The sequence below is a fragment of the Bufo gargarizans genome, chromosome 5 (assembly GCF_014858855.1).
Source record: "Bufo gargarizans isolate SCDJY-AF-19 chromosome 5, ASM1485885v1, whole genome shotgun sequence".
NCBI classification, from domain to species: Eukaryota; Metazoa; Chordata; class Amphibia; order Anura; family Bufonidae; genus Bufo; species Bufo gargarizans.
Window position 1 is genome coordinate 12,116,282 of NC_058084.1, and position 23,755 is coordinate 12,140,036.

The 23,755-nt window shown below is 40.4% G+C and overlaps 1 protein-coding gene across 1 annotated transcript; it reads right to left on the minus strand.

Annotated features, from left to right (window-relative positions):
- Nucleotides 1–245: 245 nt before the first annotated feature.
- Nucleotides 246–1,187, minus strand: LOC122938365 (olfactory receptor 1044-like). Its single transcript, XM_044293826.1, has one exon. The coding sequence runs from the start codon at nt 1,185–1,187 to the stop codon at nt 246–248; it is 942 nt and encodes a 313-aa protein (XP_044149761.1).
- Between the last annotated feature and the right edge of the window lie 22,568 nt (nt 1,188–23,755).

Sequence of the window (23,755 nt, forward strand, 5' to 3'; positions counted from 1 at the left end):
AGTACTGTACACTTTAAATCTAGGAATTGTACTTTCCTACTATAGATTTGTGCAGTTATTCCATGGTCGAATCAATTTTCACCAACACTTGAAGACAAAAAGATCAATAAGACATAGTTTTTATGTAATAAAAAACACAGAAACAAAGAAAAGACCAGTCAAATATTATAATCATCATCCTCTTTATTAGATTGAAAATAAATTCAAAATACAGACTGTGCAGTAAAACTTATGAAACTGATCTATTATTTGCCTTTACAACAATATTTTGTCCTAATTTTCTTAAAGGCTTGTGCCACTTCGTTGTTCCTCAAACTATAAATTAATGGGTTCAGCATAGGTATAATCACGCTATAGAACACAGATGCAACTCTGTCCTGGCTCATGGAATAAGTAGAAGAAGGTCTCAAGTACATGAACAAAATGGTGCTGTAGAATATGATGACAGCCATAAAGTGAGAGGCACAGGTGGAGAACGCTTTCTTCCTCCCCTCCACTGAGCGAATTCGAAGAATGGTGGTTATAATGTAGGTGTAGGACACTATGATGGTGGTGAGGGAGCTTGTTTCTGCAAAACCTCCAAATATGAACATCAATATTTCATTCATCGTGGTCTTGATGCAGGACAATTTCAGGAGAGGAGGAACATCACAGTAGAAATGATCAATCTTGTTAGTCTTACAGAATGGTAGTCGGAAAGTGGTGATGGTATGTAGGGTTGCGTTGAGGTAACCTAGAGTATATGCACCAGCTACGAACTGTGCACAAATCTTTTTATTCATGACAACCGAATATAGTAGTGGGTTACATATTGCCACATAGCGATCATAGGCCATGATGCCCAACAAAAAGCATTCAGTGGTAACTGAAGCTGCAAAAAAATACATCTGTACCGCACATTCTTTGTAACCAATGGTTTTTGACTTTGACAAAAAATTCACCAATGTTTTGGGGGTGATAATGGTGGCATAGCACAGATCTAGGAATGACAGATTGTTGAGAAAAAAATACATAGGGGTGTGGAGACGAGAATCTGCCCTGATAGCAACTATGATGCCTATGTTACCAGTGAGAGTGATAATGTAGAAGATAAAAAAGAGCACAAAGAGTATAATCTCGAGTTTATGATTATCTGTTAGTCCAAGAAGAATAAATTCTGTAAAATGCGTGTTATTCCACTTTGCCATGTAAAATATTCCTGTAAGAAAGAAAGATTATATTGTTCATATTTTTGTAAAAGTATTTCTAGGAGTTCTATATTGATGGCCTATCATCAGGATACAACATCAATATCTGATTGGGGGGTAAGGGTTGTCTAACTCCTGGCAACACAGCCGATCAGCAGTTTGAAGAGGCTGCAGTGCTTCAGTGAGTGCTACGGCCTCTTCCTAGGTCAGTGATGTAATTGTTCATCAGTCACATGGTCTGTGTGCAGCTCAGTCCCATCAAGTGAATAGGCCTGGAGTGTGATATAAAGCACAGCCAATGTATGGCGCTTTGCTTGGTATGCTGTGAGGAGGTGTCAGCTCTGACCATGACCTCTTCAAACGGCAAGGGTGCCGATAGTCGTACCCCCAGTGATCAGATATTGATGATCTATCCAGAGGCTAGGTCATCAATATTGTACTCCTGGAAAACCCCTTTAAATACGAATGAATGAGAGAAATGGCTTGAGTATACCAGAAACAATGCCACTCCCCATGGGCTGTGTCCGGTAAGGCAGCTAAGCTCCATTCACTTGTATTTCGAGTAACAGTCAACCACTAAAATATTCCTAATGACTTTACTCAGCTTATATTGATATCATTATATGATATTTCTACTGCTCCAAAATTAAAAAATTAAATTTGCTGCAGTAAAATACATTAGAGTCTTGGTTGTGAGTTGTACATGTGATACACGGATGCTGCATTACTCACTCACTGATTAGACACGAGACATACCTGTTTTTTCCAGATTTAAGGGGCGGTCCAGGATTCTACTGTTCAACAGTCTGACACCCCCCACACAACTGATCAGCTGTCCTGCAGTGGTTCTGGCACAGGAAGTTGGCACCAGAACTACACAGCTCTGTCCATTGCATTGTTGATTAAGCTAGCTACTGCACTGCTGCTCCCATTCACTTTAGTCAATCCACTACACAGTGGACCCAACAGTGCAGTTACAGTAGAGTATCTGATTGGTGGGGGTGTGGGGTGTTGGAGCTTTGCTCATCAGATATTGATGGACAATTCTGAGGATAGGTCATCAATAGACAAACACTTTAAGACAGTGGTGGCTTAAAGTATGGATCTGTATTTCATACTTCATGGTCATAGCTCTGCAATGGGAAATGGGAATCTTACAAAAAACAAACAAAAAAAACAATACTCATGAGCAATACTTAGGCACACCATATACAGCAACACCGTACCTTATCACATTACTAATATCTATACTGGTCCATTATATATTCTGCATGTTTAACAACAATGGGTCTATAAGTAAAACCAACCACAACTATTAGGACATAACACATTACATATATTACAGTTATTGTTTTATTTCTGTTACATATTTATCTAGTTAATGGGTAGAAATGAATATTAAGCATTACAGTTAAAAGGAGGGCAGAAAATAGTGGTAAAATGTGAAAAATACTACTAAAACAATGTGAATGTGATTTATTTGGTGAGCTCATGAGGGTTCGGCTATGTTCAGTGCACATAATACATCCGTCATTATGTGAAGATGCCAGTGGTATCCCTTTGACCTGACAGATGCCAAAAGAGCGTTTTGTATGCATAAATTTTTTGCATCCATTGACTATGCTATTCCATACAGAGTCATCTAGTTTCTTTTAAAATAGAGCCATACAGGTGATGTACTGTATGTCACTGCATGCTCACGTGTCATAGACTTCTGGAGGAACACGTCAGTAAATACTTTCAATGATGATGATGTGATGTTGACAGGGCCTTACTGCTGTTATTATTTTACAGTTCAGAGTAGTTACTGTTAATATGCTGAAATAAATATTCTGAGACATGGACATATTTCTTATAGTTTGAGGTATTTTTTGTTGTTGTTGTCTGTGCCTGATTTTGACTAAGTGTTCCAGAAAAGCAAGAAAGGAGCCTGTTAATATTGCATGTATCTGCATTTCTTATTTAGTAGAAGTGAGTCCCTTGCTCTGCCAGTGCTGCCATCCCAGCTTCCAGTTGGGTGAGTATTAATCAAATGAAGAAAGGTCAGTTTTTATAAATAACACGAGAACCTCTTGAGGAGGTATATGTACGGCGGAGGTCTGGTCTTTAACCCCTTAGTGACCAAGCACATTTTTAAAAATCGGATTCCAAGAACTCAAACTTTTTAGTTTTTTCATCAATGTACTTGTATAAGGTCTTATTTTTTGCAGGACAAGGTATAGTTTTTAATGCACCATTTTGGGTACATAAAATGACTGATTAAAGCCAGATGTTTAGCTAAAACCTCCTTTGTTTACATCAGTAAAAAGGCGTATTAATGGTCACTAATGTGCCTTAGCCGCGGCACAATGTGTGTGATCAGCCATAGCCATCAATGACCACAATGGTAAATCTAATGATTGGCAGTTATAGTCACCCAGGGTGACTTAAAAAAAAATATATTTTAAAGTTTTTTTTTCACAAATATAAAAAAAAAAAAGTTCAAATCACCCCCTTTCCTTAAAATAACAATAAAAAAAATAAACAGCCAATTCGCCATTTTTTGTCACTTCAACTCCCCAATCATTTATTTATAAAAAGTGATCAAAAAGTCACACACTCTTCAAATTGGTATCACTGAAAAGTAAAGATTCCTCTGCAAAAACTGAGCCCTTACACAGCCCCGTACATGTAACTACAAAAAGGTTATAGGGGTCAGAATATAGTGATATATTTTTTTTCTCAAAGGTTGACATTTTTTTTTTAATTAAAATGCAAGAAAAGTAAAGTGTGCTACCTGCTAAAATTGCCATTTTTTGTGGCCTTCAAATTAAAGTTGATCAACATTTCTTTGAGAACACACTATTAATATAGGCTATTATAGCTGGTACAAATAACACCACTGTCATAAAGTTCATGAAACAGTGCTATTTATTTGAAAACAAGTGAACAAGACCGTGAACCCTTATGCTGGATCACCTGTCGCCAATGTTCTGATGGATATTCTTGGAAGTGTATTAACAAGAACTGTGCGTCATCATGGGTATGCATTAGAAAGGTCTCCAGCTTTGAAAATTCACACATCTTTCTGAAAAAGTGGCTACATGTTATTTATCTCTGATGTTTGGAAACTCTGATGTTTGGGGGACATATTCTTCACTTGATCCCAAAATCATGTGAAATTTTTAATACTTTTCAAATTATGAGTAACTTGTATAAGGGCACCCTGTACCCTAATGATGGTCGCTTCTCTGCTGTGTGAGAACGGGATGTTCTTCTGTAGTACTGCTATTGATCTGTACCTAACCAGAGTTGCCTATCCCTGCTGCAGCATATCCATCTCAGTATATTAGCTGCAATAAAAGTGTTAGCCTGAGTGCAAGGTAGACTATGTTTTCCATTAAAGTTTGTGTCATCATTACATATAAAATGCAATATAAATTATAGAGATGAATTATATGCACATGGTAAGAGAGCAAATATAGTATTGATGAGGTCCTTATCTGTTTTAGCCTGACATGATAACACAGCACCTACCTGGTAAGCTATTTTGTTCCATGAAGGAAAGACAGATTTATGGTTGTAGATATAGCAAATCTGAGTCCTTTGAGCCTATTTCCCACATGGATTTTACATCCCACTGTGCCCTTCTTATTTTTAAAGCTATTTATATTTTAGTACTATTTAACATAACTACTATAAAACATATCCAAATTTTTCCAACATATTTAAATTTATATAAATTTATTTTGAAATTAAATTCCTTATTAAAGTGCACTTATCTCTTATGAATTAATTAATCTAAACTGGTGCAACTTTTATTGTATTATTCACTTGAGATAAATTATAACATTCTGCCTGTCTGCAGTCACCAGTAGGTGGAGCCTTGGAACCTACTGAACTAATCAACATAAACGTTTATAGAAAAAATACAAAACCATACATGCACTTAAAACAAAATAATCCTCTACATGTGTATTTAAAATCAAATCAAAAATATTGTAAGAAAGAATTCTTACTTGTGGACAACTTTAATAAATACTGTAACTTTTCTCACTTTAAAGCCACAGTGCAGTGTACATTGGAAGTATATAGCATACAGTGGGATTTACCATGTGTCTACCTGTTGTCTGAAACACAGGCAGTATCAGACTGTATTGAGAGTAAATTCATCCAAAGTCCTCTTCACCAGCAAGTACCAGTTGTCACCGTGAAGTGTGGTAAATACACTCCACACTGAACACAGAAGGGAATGGAAAAGGTATCAGGCCTGGAACCTAGGGAAAGGGAAACACCTAGTGAGTCCCTATGCCAAGCCCTGACTGCTATCAGTATGAACAGACCTAGATGGTAGAAATGTTCATACGCAGGAACCTAAGCCCTATCTCACCCTAACAGGGCTCTGCATATAGTGACAGGACAACGGATGGCCTATTCCTTTCCAGATGAAGGAATAGGAGACCCCATTAGGCGTAATATAAGCAGGTAGGGGAAAACAACAAAGAAGATAAACTTAAGTTCCAAAAGTATGCGGACGAGCAGGAATTTAGAGAGAACCAACACCAGGACTTCCACAAACAAGGAGCTCTCAACTGCATAGCATGATGGGTGAGACCAGACTAAATAGAGGAGGAGGAGGAGGAATGACCACTTAAGCTACACCTGAGACCAGTGGTGTGGTCATCCCCAGCAACCAGTGGCGCACCTACAGGGGGGGGTCCAACGGGTCCAGGCAAATATTTTTTTTTAATCCTTCAGGGCCGCACCGCCGATCACCACAGGCGGCGCAGCCCTGGATGTAATTATGGCGGCGGCGGTGGTGGTGGGGGGTGACCTGGGGGCAGTAGGAGATGAGCGCTTCCATTGTGGAAGCGCTCATCTCCATATCTGTGCTGCGGCAGGGGAGGGAGAGGTGTGTCCCTCCCCTGTTCTTCTGATAGGCCGCAGGCACTAATGCCTGCAGCCTATAAGAGGCCGGCTCTGGAGGCATGATGACGTCATCATCGCGCCGCCTGAGCGGGGCAGCACACAGCATGGACACGGGCCGGAAGAGGCTGCATCGCATCACTGCTGGTAAGTATCGGTGTATTTTTTTTTTATTTTTTTTTGAGGGGGGGAGCTGGCACTATGGGGGCACTAAAGGGGGGCAGTAAAGGGGAGAACGGCACTATGGGGGGCAGTAAAGGGGAAAACGGCACTATGGGGGGCAGTAAAGGGAAGAACGGCACTATGGGGGGCAGTAAAGGGGAGAGCGGCACTATGGGGGGCACTAAAGGGGAGAACAGCACAATGGGGGCACTAAAGGGGAGAACGGCACTATGGGGGCATTATTTGGGGGCACCATGGGGGAGAGGAGCACTATGGGGGCTCTAAAGGGGCTTTTTTTTACACATTATGGGGGGCACTATAGGGGAGAATGGCACTATGGGGCATCTGGTGGCACTATAGGGGCATTATTTGGGGGCACTAAGGGGAAGTGGGGGCTCTAAAGGGGCCTTTATTCTTATTGGCACATTATGGGGGCATTATTGCATCTGGTGGCACTAAGGGGGCATTTTTTTACTGGCACATTATGGTAGGCACTATGGGGGAAAGGAGCACTACTGGGGCATATGGTGGCACTTAGAAGGGGCATTTTTTACTGCAATATTATGGGCGACACTATGGGGAAGGGGAGAGGAGCACTATGAGGGCATTTACTGGGGCACTATATAGGGGTATTTTATACTGGCATACATTATGGGGACATTAGCTCAACAGCGGGTACTAAGCGGGGGAAGTGTAGTGTCTGGGCGCAGTTATTTTTTTTAGAGCACTGTGTGCCAATAATTATCTGTGTGGTAGCAGTATTTCCAGGGGGACTGTTTCTGCAGTATAGTATTGGGGGCACAGCGGGCACAGTATTGGGGCACTATCTGTGTGGTAGTAGTATTTCCAGGGGGACTGTTTCTGCAGTATAGTATTGGGGGCACAGCGGGCACAGTATTGGGGCACTATCTGTGTGGTAGTAGTATTTCCAGGGGGACTGTTTCTGCAGTATAGTATTGGGGGCACAGCGGGCTCAGTATTGGGGCACTATCTGTGTGGTAGTAGTATTTCCAGGGGGAGAGGTGTGTCCCTCCCCTGTTCTTCTGATAGGCCGCAGGCACTAATGCCTGCAGCCTATCAGAGGCCGCCTCTGGCGGCGCGATGACGTCATCATCGCGCCGCCTGAGCGGGGCAGCACACAGCAGGGACACGGGCCGGAAGAGGCTGCATCGCATCACTGCTGGTAAGTATCAGTGTATTTTTATTTATTTTTTTGAGGGGGGGAGCTGGCACTATGGGGGCACTAAAGGGGAGAACTGCACTATGGGGGCACTAAAGGGGAGAACTGCACTATGGGGGCACTAAAGGAGAGAACTGCACTATGGGGCACTAAAGGGGAGAACTGCACTATGGGGGCACTAAAAGGGAGAACGGCACTATGGGGGCACTAAAGGGGAGAACGGCACTATGGGGGCACTAAAGGGGAGAACGGCACTATGGGGGCACTAAAGGGGAGAACGGCACTATGGGGGCACTAAAGGGGAGAACGGCACTATGGGGGCACTAAAGGGGAGAACGGCACTATGGGGGGCAGTAAAGGGGAGAAAGGCACTATGGGGGGCAGTAAAGGGGAGAACGGCACTATGGGGGGCAGTAAAGGGGATAACGGCACTATGGGGGGCAGTAAAGGGGAGAACGGCACTATGGGGGGCAGTAAAGGGGAGAACGGCACTATGGAGGGCAGTAAAGGGGAGAACGGCACTATGCGGGGCAGTAAAGGGGAGAACGCCACTATGGGGGGCAGTAAAGGGGATAACGGCACTATGGGGCAGTAAAGGGGAGAACGGCACTATGGGGAGCACTAAAGGGGAGAACGGCACTATGGGGGCACTAAAGGGGAGAACGGCACTATGGGGGCATTATTTGGGGGCACCATGGGGGAGAGGAGCACTATGGGGGCTCTAAAGGGGCTTTTTTTTTTTTACACATTATGGGGGGCACTATAGGGGAGAATGGCACTATGGGGCATCTGGTGGCACTATAGGGGCATTATTTGGGGGCACTAAGGGGAAGTGGGGTCTCTAAAGGGGCCTTTATTCTTATTGGCACATTATGGGGGCATTACTGCATCTGGTGGCACTAAGGGGGCATTTTTTTACTGGCACATTATGGTAGGCACTATGGGGAAAGGAGCACTATTGGGGCATAAGGTGGCACTTATAAGGGGCATTTTTTACTGGCATATTATGGGCGACACTATGGGGAAGGGGAGAGGAGCACTATGAGGGCATTTACTGGGGCACTATATAGGGGTATTTTATACTGGCATACATTATGGGGACATTAGCTCAACAGCGGGTATTAAGCGGGGGTAGTGTAGTGTCTGGGCGCAGTTATTTTTTTAGAGCACTGTGTGCCAATAATTATCTGTGTGGTAGCAGTATTTCCAGGGGGACTGTTTCTGCACTATAGTACTGGGGGCACAGTGGGCACAGTATTGGGGCACTATCTGTGTGGTAGTAGTATTTCCAGGGGGACTGTTTCTGCAGTATAGTATTGGGGGCACAGCGGGCACAGTATTGGGGCACTATCTGTGTGGTAGTAGTATTTCCAGGGGGACTGTTTCTGCAGTATAGTATTGGGGGCACAGCGGGCACAGTATTGGGGCACTATCTGTGTGGTAGTAGTATTTCCAGGGGGACTGTTTCTGCAGTATAGTATTGGGGGCACAGCGGGCACAGTATTGGGGGTGGCAGGAAAGGGTGTTCAGAAGATGTGAAGATGATGGAAATGTGGGAAACTAATGTCTGTTTGTTAATCTCTGCAGAGATGGGAGATGGCTGAAAAATCATCATGGCGGTCTGGTCTGAATGGAGAAGATGAGGAAAGAAAACGTCTACAACAAAGGTGACATCACTGGATGTAAGAGGTATGGGGCTATGTAGGAGAGGAGATGCTCCGGCTCCTCCCCTGCCATTTGCAGAAGGAGGATTCAGAGCTGGGTGAGGACAGCCAAAGGGGGCAGCAGGCAGATGGTGGGGGGAACCACAGCCTTGAGCAGGATCTGGGGAGGGAGGAGAGCGGAGGAGCTTCCTGGCTGCAGCCTACTGTCTATTGTATGATTTGAAGCAGGCAGTGCAGCCAGGACAGACCTCCCCCTCTCTCCGTATGATAGAAACATAGAAACATAGAAACATAGAATGTGTCGACAGATAAGAACCATTTGGCCCATCTAGTCTGCCCCATATATCTGAATCCTATGAATAGCCCCGGCCCTATCTTATATGAAGGATGGCCTTATGCCTATCCCATGCATGCTTAAACTCCTTCACTGTATTTGCAGCTACCACTTCTGCAGGAAGGCTATTCCATGCATCCACTACCCTCTCAGTAAAGTAATACTTCCTTATATTACTTTTAAACCTTTGCCCCTCTAATTTAAAACTGTGTCCTCTTGTGGTAGTTTTTCTTCTTTTAAATATGCTCTCCTCCTTTACCGAGTTGATTCCCTTTATGTATTTAAAAGTTTCTATCATATCCCCTCTGTCTCTTCTTTCTTCCAAGCTATACATATTAAGGTCTTTTAACCTTTCCTGGTAAGTTTTATCCTGCAATCCATGGACCAGTTTAGTAGCTCTTCTCTGAACTCTCTCTAGAGTATCTATATCCTTCTGGAGATATGGCCTCCAGTACTGCGCACAATACTCCAAGTGAGGTCTCACCAGTGTTCTGTACAGCGGCATAAGCACTTCACTCTTTCTACTGCTTATACCTCTCCCTATACATCCAAGCATTCTGCTTGCATTTCGTGCTGCTTTATTACATTGTCTTCCCACCTTTAAGTCTTCTGAAATAATTACTCCTAAATCCCTTTCCTCAGATACTGAGGTCAGGACTGTGTCGAATATTCTATATTCTGCCCTTGGGTTTTTACGCCCCAGGTGCATTATCTTGCACTTATCCACATTAAATTTCAGTTGCCAGAGTTCTGACCATTCTTCTAGTTTTCCTAAATCCTTTTCCATTTGGCGTTTCCCTCCAGGAACATCAACCCTGTTACATATCTTTGTGTCATCAGCAAAAAGACAAACCTTACCATCGAGGCCTTTTGCAATATCACTTATGAAGATATTAAACAAAATTGGTCCCAGTACAGATCCCTGTGGAACCCCACTGGTAACATGACCTTGTTTTGAATGTTCTCCATTGACTACAACCCTCTGTTGCCTGTCACTCAGCCACTGCCTAATCCACTCAACAATATGGGAGTCCATGCTCAATGACTGCAGTTTATTGATAAGTCTTCTATGTGGGACAGTGTCAAAAGCCTTACTAAAATCTAGATATGCGATGTCTACTGCACCTCCACCGTCTATTATTTTAGTCACCCAGTCAAAAAAATCTATAAGATTTGTTTGACATGATCTCCCTGAAGTAAACCCATGCTGTTTTTCATCTTGCAATCCATGGGATTTTAGATGTTCCACAATCCTATCCTTTAATAGGGTTTCCATTAATTTGCCTACTATTGATGTCAGACTCACTGGTCTATAGTTGCTCGATTCCTCCCTACTACCTTTCTTGTGAATGGGCACGACATTTGCCAATTTCCAATCTTCCGGATGACTCCTGTTACTAATGATTGGTTAAATAAATCTGTTAACGGTTTTGCCAGCTCACCACTAAGCTCTTTTAATAATTTTGGGTGTATCTCATCAGGCCCCTGTGATTTATTTGTCTTCACTTTAGACAGCAAACTTAGAACATCTTCCTCTGTAAAGACACATGCATCAAACGATTTATTAGTCATCCTTTCTAGTGGAGGTCCTTCTCCTTCTTTTTCTTTTGTAAAAACTGAACAGAAGTATTCATTAAGGCAGTCGGCTAGCCCTTTATTCTCTTCTACATACCTTCCGTCCTTTGTTTTTAATTTAGTTATTCCTTGTTTTAATTTCCTTTTTTCATTTATATATCTGAAGAATGTCTTATCCCCTTTTTTCATAGACTGAGCTAGTTTTTCTTCTGCCTGCGCTTTAGAAGTTCTTATAACTTGCTTGGCCTCTTTCTGCCTAATCTTGTAGATTTCCTTATCTTCATTGCTCTGGGTTTTTTTATAATTACAAAATGCTAGCTTTTTATTTTTAATGATTTGGGCCACTTCTGCCGAGTACCACAGTGGTCTCTTCCTTTTTTTGCTTTTACTGACAAGTCTAATTGAATTTTCTGTTGCCTTCAATAATGCACCTTTTAAGTAGTCCCATTTCTCCTGGACTCCATGTAATCCGTTCCAGTCTGATAAGGACTCATTTATGACTAATTTCATTTTTGAAAAGTCTGTTTTTCTAAAATCTAAAACTTTTGTTTTTGTGTGGTGGGACTCTTTCACAGTTCTTATATTAAACCACACTGACTGGTGATCACTAGATCCCAAGGTTTCGCCTACAATGACATCATATACCGAATCCCCATTTGTGAATATCAAATCCAAAATGGCCTCCCTCCGGGTTGGCTCCTCAACCATTTGTTGTAGGGATAACCCCAGTAGGGAATTTAGAATATCTGTACTCCTGGTAGAACTTGCTATTTTGGTTTTCCAGTTTATATCTGGAAGATTGAAATCTCCCATAATGATAACTTCTCCTTTCATTGTCATTTTAGCTATTTCTTCAACTAGTAGATCATCTAGTTCTTTAACTTGATCAGGTGGTCTATATATCACACCTACACGAGTTACTGCATGATTAGCAAACTGCAACGTAACCCAAACTGACTCTATGTTGGCCTCACCAACTTGTATTAGGTTAGATTTAATGCTATCTTTCACATACAGGGCCACTCCTCCTCCTTTCTTGCCTTCTCTGTCTCTTCTGTATAAAGAGTACCCTGGTATGGTTATGTCCCAGTCATTTCTTTCATTAAACCATGTCTCCGTAACAGCCACTAAATCTACATTCTCAGATGCCATTATTGACCCAAGTTCATTGATTTTTTTACCTAAACTGCGAGCATTTGTAGAGAGGACTCTGAGCTTATCATTTCTTAACCTCTGTGCATCTGACCTGTTCTGGCATTGTTTCGGGGGGCAATTGGACTCTTTTATTTTCACTCTTTGATGATGTGTAGAGACAGGCCACAACTATAGAATGTCAGCTGTACAGTGTTTGTTGGGAGTGGCCTATTATATGTAGGAGGGGCTTTTAATAATGGACGGGGCCAAAAAAATTTGCTTCGTGCGCCGCATTGTTGTTTTTTTGCAGAGCTTTTAGAATCGCCAAGTAAAAGAATCAGCGCAACACGCTACATCCCCGTCCCTGCAGTTTTAAATATAAAGGGGGCTTTGAAAAATTTAATTAGCACAGCGCACTACACATGCCACATTTTTTGGCCTTTCGGACCCCCCCTAGACAAAATTCCTGGGTGCTCCCCTGCCAGCAACAACACGGAAAGTGAAACTAAAGAGGCTGTCAATCACGTGCAGCCAGTCTCCTCGATCTTCTAGTCCCTGTCATGGGCGGGACCGTGACACCAGTCTTTTCTTTGTCAAGAGAAAGGACAGTTCCCTTGGCCATGTATCAATTAAAGTAGACTGAATAACAATACTGTAAAAAACTATTACCCTTTGTCACTAATTCCTGAGCTCTCTGGTAGTCTTCTTGGAGCCAGGATCTTCACGAAGTTGGATCTTCGAGGAGCTAACAGTTTGATCCAGACACAACACCGTGATGAGTGACTGCTTTTAAGACCCAAGACGATCACTATGAATATTTCATCGTACCCTTTGGTCTTGGTTACGCTCCTGTGGTTTTTCGGGAATTTGTTAATGATGTTTTGTATGATCTCCTCTATATGTGGACATCTATTTAGACGACTTCCTGATCTTCACGCCTGACTGCCCTCCAGTGCTTCAGGGAGAACAGACTTGAATAGTGCTTCTTTGAAAAAACTTTTTTTTTACCATTCCTGAGCTACATTATCTTTGATGGTGGTATTGACATGAAACCCGAGAAGTTGTCTGCTTTCTTGGACTGGTCCCGTCCTAAAGGCTGGCAAGCTATCTAGTAGTTCTTGGTCTTTGCCAATTCTGATACAATATGAATTAGTTGGGCACCAGTTAATATTCAGATCTACAAGGTGAGTCAAAAGTAGCAGGACACCCTTTTATTTGAGAGCAAAACAGAAAATGAAATACCTGAATACCCCAGCAAGTAATGTGTGAGGGGGCCTATCTTTTAGGCTATGTCCAGAACATGCCCACCATCTTGATAGCCGCCATATTAGATTAAGGGTACATTTTTCCAATGGGAAGGGTTTCATGTAGCATTTCAAATAGATCAGAATTTTCCCAGAAATGGATTTCCATAATCAGATTTGAAATATATCATGTGGTTCAAAAGTTATCAATACAGAAAGTTGAAACAACAACTGAGAATATTCAGCTATTTGACATATTCAATTTGTTGTCCCTGGTGCTGAAAACAGAGATAAAAGCTCAAAAGTTTTGAACTTTCTGTGTTGATAACTTTTGAACCACAAGAGATATTGAAAATCTGATTATGACAATGGTCTTCTGAGAAAATTCTGGTCTTCTTTAATATGCTATATGGCCCCCTTCCCATTGGCAAAATGTCCCAGTGATCCAATATGGCAGCTTTCAAGATGGAGGCCATGTTCTGGACATAGTCTAAAAGAAATGCCCCCTTACCCACTACTTGCTGGGGTATTCAGATATTTAATTTTCCCTTTTGTTTCTGAAATTAAGGAGTGTCCTGCGACTTTTGACCCACTCTGTATTTATCATCTTGTGTCCACATCATGGTCAGGTAGTGGTGAGTGGATTTGATTGATGTGCTTCTACATTCTAAACGTGATAGCCCTGGAGTTTACTTGTGATTACATTTTCACCCTACTGCCACAAATTCCGCTCTTACCCGGAAGGTCAGCTCAGAGTCTCAACATTTGCGGAACTCAGTGGTTTTTGCATGGTTTTATTTCTTCTTGCATTGCTGTGCTGACAAAAATACCAAAGCGAATGCAAACTGATGTTTCTTTGACCCTGCTAATTGGACAGAGGGATCCATATCATCGTTCCTGTATGAATCATCCCAGTCACTTCAGTTTAGCTGAAGTATATCCTGGTCACCAGCCGCCCTGTTCTCCACAAGACAGTTTACCTCATTACTCATCTGGCGCAACTATGTAATCAGTAGTTAAAAAAAAAAAAAGTAATGTTAAATGTCTCCTAAAGGACCTTATATGGGACTCAATTTGTAAAAATAAATAAAGTGTTTTATAAAAATAAAAGTTTTAGGTGTAAAAATGTTCTCTTTTCCTGTAAATCTCCATTTAAAAAATTGTAAAAAAAATAATACTAAAAATAAAGACATATTTGGTATTGCTGCATCTGTAACGGTCGGCTCTATCAAAATATTAAATGATCTACCCAATTTGGTGAAAACCGTAAAAAATAAGCCAAAACAGCTTTTTTTAGTAACCTCACCTTCCATAAAATATAATATCAAAAGATGAAAAAGTCATATGGACCCCAAAATGGTACCAATGAAAACGTCACCTCCTCCCACAAAAACCATCCCCTCAAACAAGACAATTGACAAAAGAAAAATTATGGCTCTAAGAAAATGGCGACACAAAAGCCCTCAAACATCTACATTGAGAGAAAAATTCTAATGTTATCGATATTAGTATACGGCAATGCAAAATACAACAGATTTTTAACAAAAAGTTATTTTATTATGCAAAAGTAGTAAAACATGAAAAAAATGCATAAGTCTACTATCGCTATAATTGTATCAAACTGCAGAATAAAGTTATCATATCATATATACCATGTATATGTGGTGAACCTCATAAAAAATTCAAATAAAAAACTGACAGAATTTCAATTCTCCCCTTTCGAAAAATTTTTATGAAAAGTGATCAGAAAGACAAATGTACCACAAAATGGTACCAATAAAAATGCACCTTGTTCTGAAAAAAACAAGCTCTCGCACAGCTCAGTCAACAAAACAATAAAAAAAATTCTGAGAATTCCTTGTTAGAAACTACAGGTGCCGCTGCTTCCCTTCTGAACCCTGGCATATCCCCAAAAAGCAATTTACGACCACAAATGGTGTGTTGCTATATTCAGGAGAAAATGGGTAGCAAATTGTGGGGTGATATTGTCCTGTTATCCCTTGTTAAAAAGATAATTTTGGCCTGAAGCAGCATTTTATTGCAAAAAAAAGAAAAGAAAAAAAATCATTTTCACAGCCAAGTGTTATAAATGCTATGAACCTCCTGGGGGTTCAAAATGCTCACTACATCCCTTAAAAATCCCTTGGATGGTGTAGTTTTCAAAATATGGTCACTCCTTGTGGGTTTCCACTGTAGGGGTACCCCAGGGTCTCTTCAAATGCAACATAGTGCTCAAAGACAATTCCAGCAAACTCTGCTCTCCAAAAACCACATGGTGCTCATTCCCTTCTGAGCCCTACTGTGTGCCCATACAGCAGTTTACAACAACATATGGTGTGTTTATGTAAACTGCACGACCACGGTAATAAATATTGAGGTTTGTTTTGCTGTTAAATCTTGCTGTGTTTCAGAAAAATATGCAAAAAAGTTATATTTTTTAATTTCCCCCCAATTTCACTTTAATTCCTGTGGAACACCTAAATGGTTAAAAACATTTCTAACATCTGTTTCGAATAAATTGAGGGGTGTAGTTTCTAAATAGGATTATTTATCGGTGGTTTCTATTGTGTTAGCTTCTCAAAGAGATTTTAAAACTGAATTTGTCCTTAACCCCTTAAGGACTCGGCCCTATTTCACCTTACGGACTTGGCCATTTTTTGAAAATCTGACCAGTGTCACTTTAAGTGCTGATAACTTTAAAACGCTTTGACTTATTCAGGCCATTCTGAGATTGTTTTTTCGTCACATATTGTACTTCATGACACTGGTAAAATGAAGTAAAAAGAAAATCATTTTTATTTATAAAAAAATACCAAATTTACCAAAAATTTGTAAAAAAGTGCAAATTTCCAAGTTTAAATTCTCTACTTCTATAATACATAGTAATACCTGCAAAAATAGTTATTACTTTACATTCCCCATATGTCTACTTCATGTTTGGATCATTTTGGGAATGACATTTTATTTTTTGGGGATGTTACAAGGCTTAGAAGTTTTCAAAAACACAATTTTTAGGGACCAGATCAGGTCTGAAATCACTTTGGGAGGCTTACATAATAGAAACCACCCCAAAATGACCCTATTCTATAAACTACACCCCTCAAGGTATTCAAAACTGATTTTACAAACTTTGCTAACCCTTTAGGTGTGCCACAAGAATTAATGGAACATAGAGATACAATTTCAAAATTTCACTTTTTTGGCAGATTTTCCATTTTAATTTTTTTTTCCAGTTACAAAGCAAGGGTTAACAGCCAAACCATACTCAATATTTATGGGCCTGATTCTGTAGTTTACAGAAACACCCCATACGTTGTCGTAAACTACTGTACGGGCACACGGCAGGGCACAGAAGGAAATGAATGCCATATGGCTTTTGGAAGGCAGATTTTGCTGGACTGTTTTCTTGACACCATGTCCCATTTGAAGCCCCCCTGATGCAACCCCTAGAGTAGAAACTCCATAAAAGGGACCACATCTAAGAAACTACACCCCTCAAGGTATTCAAAAACAGATTTAAAAAACGTTGTTAACCCTTTAGGTGTTCCACAAGAGTTATTGTCAAAAGAAGATGACATTTCAGAATTTCAATTTTTGGGCAAATTTTCAATTTTAATCAATTTTTCCCAGTAACAAAGCAAGGGTTAACAGCCAAACAAAATTCAATATTTATGGCCCTGACTCTGTAGTTTACAGAAACACCCCATATGTGGTCATAAACAGCTGTACGGGCACATGGCAGGGTGCAGAAGGAAAGGAATGCCATACGGTTTTTGGAAGGCAGATTTTGCTGGACTGGTTTTTTTGACACCATGTCCCATTTGAAGCCCCCCTGATGCACCCCTAGAGTAGAAACTCCCAAAAAAACGGCTCCATTTTAGAAACTACGGGATAGGGTGGCAGTATTGTTGGTACTAGTTTAGGGTACATATGATTTTTGGTTGCTCTATATTACACTTTTTGTGAGTCAAAATAACAAGAAATAGCTGTTTTGGCACCGTTTTTATTTTTGTGTTATTTACAACATTTATCTGACAGGTTAGATCATGTGATATTTTTATAGACTAGGTTGTCACGGATGCGGCGATACCTAATATGTATACTTTTTTTTATTTATGTAAGTTTTACACAATGATTTCTATTTTGAAGCAAAAAAAATTAATGTTTTAGTGCTTCCACAGTCTGAGAGCCATAATATTTTCATTTTTTGGGCGATTACCTTGGGTAGGGTATGATTTTTGCGGGATCAGATGATGGTTTTATTGGCACTATTTTGGGGTGCGTGTGACTTTTTGATCGCTTGCTATTACACTTTTTGTGATGTAAGGTGACAAAAAATTGTTTATTTAGCACAGTTTTTATTTTAAATTTTTTACGGTGTTCATCTGAGGGGACGGTTAGATTGGTAATATTTTGGTGGGCAAACGCCTTTTTGATCGCTTGTTGTTGTACTTTTTGTGATGTAAGGTGACAAAAAAATGGTTTATTTAGCACAGTTTTTATTTTTTACGGTGTTCATCTGAGAGGTTAGGTCATGTAATGTGTATACTTTCCCCCCCCCCCCTACTTTTTACAATTTTTATTTTATTTTATTTGGGGAAAATTACATTTTTGTTTATTTTTACTTGAAATTTGTAATTTTTTTGGGGGGGAAACTTTATTTTTTTCACTTTTTTTTCACTTTATTTTTTGTCCCACTTTGGGACTTGAACTTTTGGGGGTCTAATCCTTTACAATGCATTCCAATACTTCTGTATTGGAATGCATTGGCTGTATGAGTAATACTGTGTGTAAAGGCAGCAGGCTCTTTCATGCCATCGGGTCCCCCCCACAGCCCATGGGGACCCGATGGCACCGCTGACTACAGTCGCCCGCACAATAAAAAGCCGCAAACCGCAGGTCCGAATTGGTCCGCAGAGACGCGCATTTGGCCTAGGTGCCTGCTCAATGATTTGAGCAGGCACCAGGTTCCGATCGCCGCCCGTCAAGGGGTTAAAATAGTTGATTTTGGAAATTTTCCTGTACATTTAAAAAATTGCTTCTAAAACTCTAAGCCTTCTAATATTTAAAAGAAAATTAAAATTACATTACCAAAATGATGCCAATATAAAGTAGACATATAGCAAATGTTAATAAGTATATGATGTATCACTATCTGGCTTAAAAGCAGAGAGATTCAAATATAGAAAATAGTGAATAAAGATAATGCAAATTTATCACTAACATGAAGCACAATGTGTCACAATAGTCTTGGATTGGTTTGAATAGGTAAAAGCATTCCAAAGTTATTACCGGATAAAGTGATACATGTCAATTTCACTAAATTAGGCTTAGTTAGAAACTTTATCCGGTAATAACTTTAGTTAGAAACTTAGAGAGGCCTACACATAAACACCTAAATAAACCCACACAGCGGACTCTGACAGACTAGAAATCAGCAAATAATATAATATATAAAACCGCGGCAATCAGGTATAGAATAGGTAGTTATTTATTCGTCCATCCAGAAACATAGATTAAGGCCAACGTTTCGATCTCATCCCGAGATCTTGTTCACGGCCTATAATGAAGCAGTAATTATAGTACATATGTTATATTGTGTGGGAGATAGTACATAGTTCTGGATTATACAGAGATATATAACAAAGTGATATTGCTGTCAAATTCCATAAAGCATATATTACATCATATATTAGGGTGTGTATCAGAACAGCAACATAGCAGAAATAGAGAAAAAAAGGCGAATTAGGAGTACAGATGAAGTACATAAATATATCATAGTATTCTAAATATCTTATATCCAAGAAGATTGAAAAGGGGACCAGGAGCAGGGTAACACAGAGGTCAGAAGACTCCTGGTGCATAGTTTGAACCTGTAGAAAAAAGTTATGACTCTATATAAATATTCATAGGAGAGCACTGCATCTATGTGTAAATGCCTAGATGCATCGATATTCACATGCTAGTTTTAATATATACACTAATAGAACATAATCTAAGAGCATTGTCTAATGGGTGCCAAAACAAACGAAAAGGCAGCGTCCAAGTATCTGTGATTCATCTAAGTATAATAAAACAGAGGGAGACAAAGAGACTAGATAGTGTCCAACCTGAATGTAGAGGACGTCTGGTATGGTGGATGGCAGGTATCAGGTGAGCCGCAGCTTCTGAAATGAAATAGTCGCACTCAGCGAGGAACGCCGTGCGTCTGACGTCATCGCCCCGGTGCGCGTGACGTCACCTGACGTGTTGCGTCATTGCGCATGCGCCGTGGCTCAAATCGGGCGATTCAGGGTATGGGCACTCAATAATGTAATTAGTAAGGCGGCATCAGCAAAGGGAAAATCAGATATTTACGGTTCTCACCTATATGGTGAGCTAAAGAGGAACTAATTAAGAAAATTGTTCATTTGGCAAAAACGTTCATTTGGCACCAAGACAATTAAAGTAATAGGGAAGTGAATATGGATATTTCTACGCAAAACTACTAAGAGGGCATATATACACTTGAAAATTATCAAAGATACTGTACTATACTATGTGGAAACACATACCACTTGTAGATGTGCTGTGGGGATCATTTTGTCTGTAAAGAGTGAGGGAAAAGAAAAATTGTTATTATAATTGAATGTCATATCGTGATATTGTTTAATACATAACTTCCACAGTAGTTCCACATCAATCAGGGTAGAATATTCAAGAACTATTCCTATATAGTATATAGAGAGTCATTGATCAAACAGACATCGTATTAGTATATTTACACAACACAAAAATCAAAGTCCCTGTTCAATCCGTATGGTGACAAAGTGTTCAATTCAAAAATCCAAAAGGATTCACGTTGTTTTAAACGTGCAATCCGATTGCCTCCTCTTCTTGCCACCGGTACATGTTCCAGTACTTGGTATTGAAGTTGGTTGATGTGATGTTTCGCGGAAATGAAATGGTACGGAATAGGAAGTTCGATTTTATGGCAACGGATGTCAGATTTATGTTTTAAGATACGGTCCCGAACATTCTGAGTGGTCTCACCTACATAAGCTAATCCGCACGGGCACTTAATAAGATAGACTACATAGGAAGAGTTACAGGTAAAAAAATCCCTAGCATGATATACCTTTCCTGAGTGTGGGTGTAGAATTCTGTTGCCTCTAATTACATTAGTGCATTGAGCGCAGCTGAGGCAGGGATATGTACCTGTTTTCTTGGGGGCTAAGGTGGTTTGTCTCAATTTTGGTCTGAGGGGACCTATGTCGGCACGTACCAGTTTATCTTTTAAATTGGCCGGTCTCTTGTAGCACATGCGGACGGGCTGTTGAAATTCAGTAACAGTGGGATATGATTGATGTAAAATGGGCCAGTATTTTTTAACTATTGACTGTATTTTTGGTGCGATCGGATGATAAGTCAATACCAAAGGAACCCGTGGCAAGGGTGGTGGTTTAGGTGTAATAAGGGAATTGGATTGGGCCAGGGTGAGTTCATGTTGAAGAAGTGTGGTTGGGTATCCTCTCTCTTGAAATTTTTGGGCCATCTCAGTCAGACGTTGATTTTTAAGTATAGGGTCTTTGACAATTCTTGCTACACGCTTAAACTAGGAGCGTGGAAGTGAATGTTTTGTGTTTTTAGGATGACAGCTGGAGTAATGAAGAAGTGTGTTACGGTCTGTTGGTTTTCTATATAAATCGGTTGTGAGTTTTCCCTCCTGTGTTTTAGTGACTACAGTGTCCAGAAAGCTGATAGACTGTGAATCGATGTGGGAAGTAAAGGTCAGATCAGGATCTTGTCTGTTAATATAATCAAAAAAATCGGAAAATTATGATGCGTCCCCTTGCCAAATACAGAAAATGTCGTCTATATATCGATACCACGTATTTGCATGTGTTTGAAAAAGTGGATGGGGATAGATGAAATCTTCTTCGAATTTAGCCATAAAGGTGTTCGCATAAGGTGGCGCTACATTTGCCCCCATAGCGGTACCCCGTTTCTGAAGGTAGTAATCGTCCCCAAACATAAAATAATTATTTTGTAATATGTACTTTAATAATGTCACACAAAAATGTTGTGATTCAGGGGAGTGATTGGACATGGCTAGAAGTGATGTAACCGCCTGGACTCCCCTATCATGAGAGATAGAGGTGTACAGGCTGTTAACATCGAGAGTAACTAAGAGAGACTCAGGGGTAACATTGGCCAAATTAGAAATGATTGACAGAAAATGGCTTGTATCTAGAAGGAAGGATCGAGTTTGTTTCACTAGAGGAGTGAGTATTTTTTCCAGAAAGATTGAAATTGGGGACAAAATGGAATCAGTTGAGGCTACAATCGGTCTGCCTGGAGGATTGGTAAGATTTTTATGTATTTTAGGCAATACATAGAAGACAGGAGTAACTGCGTTATCATTTGTGAGAAAAGTATAGGTGGCCTTATCGATGGTACCTACAGATAGATGATGATCAAGTAGAGCGTTAACTTCTTTTCTTATTAGAAAAATAGGGTTGTGGGACACCTTTTCGTAGGTAAGTGTATCAGCTAACTGTCTAGTGATTTCGAATATGTAGGCTGAGGTGTCCATCACGACAATAGCCCCACCTTTGTCGGCTGGTTTGATAGTAATCGTGTTATCTTCTCTCAATGTATTAAGAGCTATGTGTTCCTCACTTTTCAAATTGCGGGGGATACGCATGGTCCTATTCTTAAGTTGTTTGATATTTGTATTAATGTCCTGCTGTACCAGATTGATGAAGGCTTCTGCCGCGTGATAATGTTTTGGGGGCATAAAACTGCTTTTATTTGTCAAATTAAGTGAGTTAATAGAAAGTTCTGTAGTAGTCTTCATGATGGGGGGTGGCCCAGAAGTAGCTATTTGAGAAAAATGAGTTTTAAGCCGAATAGACCTATAAAATCTTTGTAACTCCTGTTCTAAAGGAAAATAACGGAGAGTACCGTATGGACAAAAGGACAGGCCTTTTGAAAGTACGGTAAGTTCAGCAGGTGATAGTGTCCGTGATGAGATATTAACAACGGTATTCCTACCTGCGAGCGTGTCTGTATTCCCGTCTGGGTTTGGTCGGTGGCGGCCCCTTCCTCGGCGTGTGCGGTGGGTCGTCGTCTTCCTGGTCTGTATCCGCGTCTTTGAAAAAACCGTTGATTCCGATATCCAGTGGATCGGTCGCTGCCTGAGGAAGAGGATGCGTAGCCCATGAAGGAGGTGAAGTCGTTGCCCCGCGAGGTATTTTGCCATTGCCAACGATATACTCTTTGAAGCTGATAGTCTTCAGAGTCACGTAGAAATTAGTTGCGTTTGCTGTTCTCCAGATATTTCCGGTGTTCATCCAGGGTTTTCTCTGTTTTGGATTTAAGCTCGGTCCATTCTTCTAATGGAATAGTGGATACCAGTTGGGTTTCAATTGCCGTCAACTTTTCCTTGGATTCGGAAATTGATTTCTGAAGGAATTCAATGCTCAGGACAATTATGTCGAGAGAGCACTTATTAATAATAGACTCAAATTTACTGCAGTAGTCACTGTTAGAAGGGAAGAGAGTAGGACGAAGGTGGACTCGGAGGCCTCTTGGAATCTTCTTCTGTCTGTGGTACTCTGCAAGTGTAGTACAATGCAATTCCGCTGAGATGAGTTTTTTTGATTCTCGTTCCCAATCTCGGCTTCGGAACTCGCTAGGCGGTATATGTAAGAAGTTGCTAGAAGTATTCACTTGAGCAACAATCTCTTCTGCTGCTGAATTATCATATGAAAATGTAATGGAAGACATCAGGAGGGTGCTCAGTCACAAAATAATAATCAATTAAGAAGTAGTTTGGACGGCACTCCGTAGATAAATTCCGGTGCTCAGCGGTAATTTAGTCAGCATATAATATATAAAACCGCGGCACTCAGGTATAGAATAGGTAGTTATTTATTCGTCCATCCAGAAACATAGATTAAGGCCAACGTTTCGATCTCATCCCGAGATCTTGTTCACGGCCTATAATGAAGCAGTAATTATAGTACATATGTTATATTGTGTGGGAGATAGTACATAGTTCTGGATTATACAGAGATATATAACAAAGTGATATTGCTGTCAAATTCCATAAAGCATATATTACATTATATATTAGGGTGTGTATCAGAACAGCAACATAGCAGAAATAGAGAAAAAAAGGTGAATTAGGAGTACAGATGAAGTACATAAATATATCATAGTATTCTAAATATCTTATATCCAAGAAGATTGAAAAGGGGACCAGGAGCAGGGTAACACAGAGGTCAGAAGACTCCTGGTGCATAGTTTGAACCTGTAGAAAAAAGTTATGACTCTATATAAATATTCATAGGAGAGCACTGCATCTATGTGTAAATGCCTAGATG

Excerpts from the sequence above, each read along its gene's own strand:
- LOC122938365 (XM_044293826.1), bottom strand. The coding sequence starts at position 1,187 with ATGGCAAAGTGGAATAACACGCATTTTACAGAATTTATTCTTCTTGGA.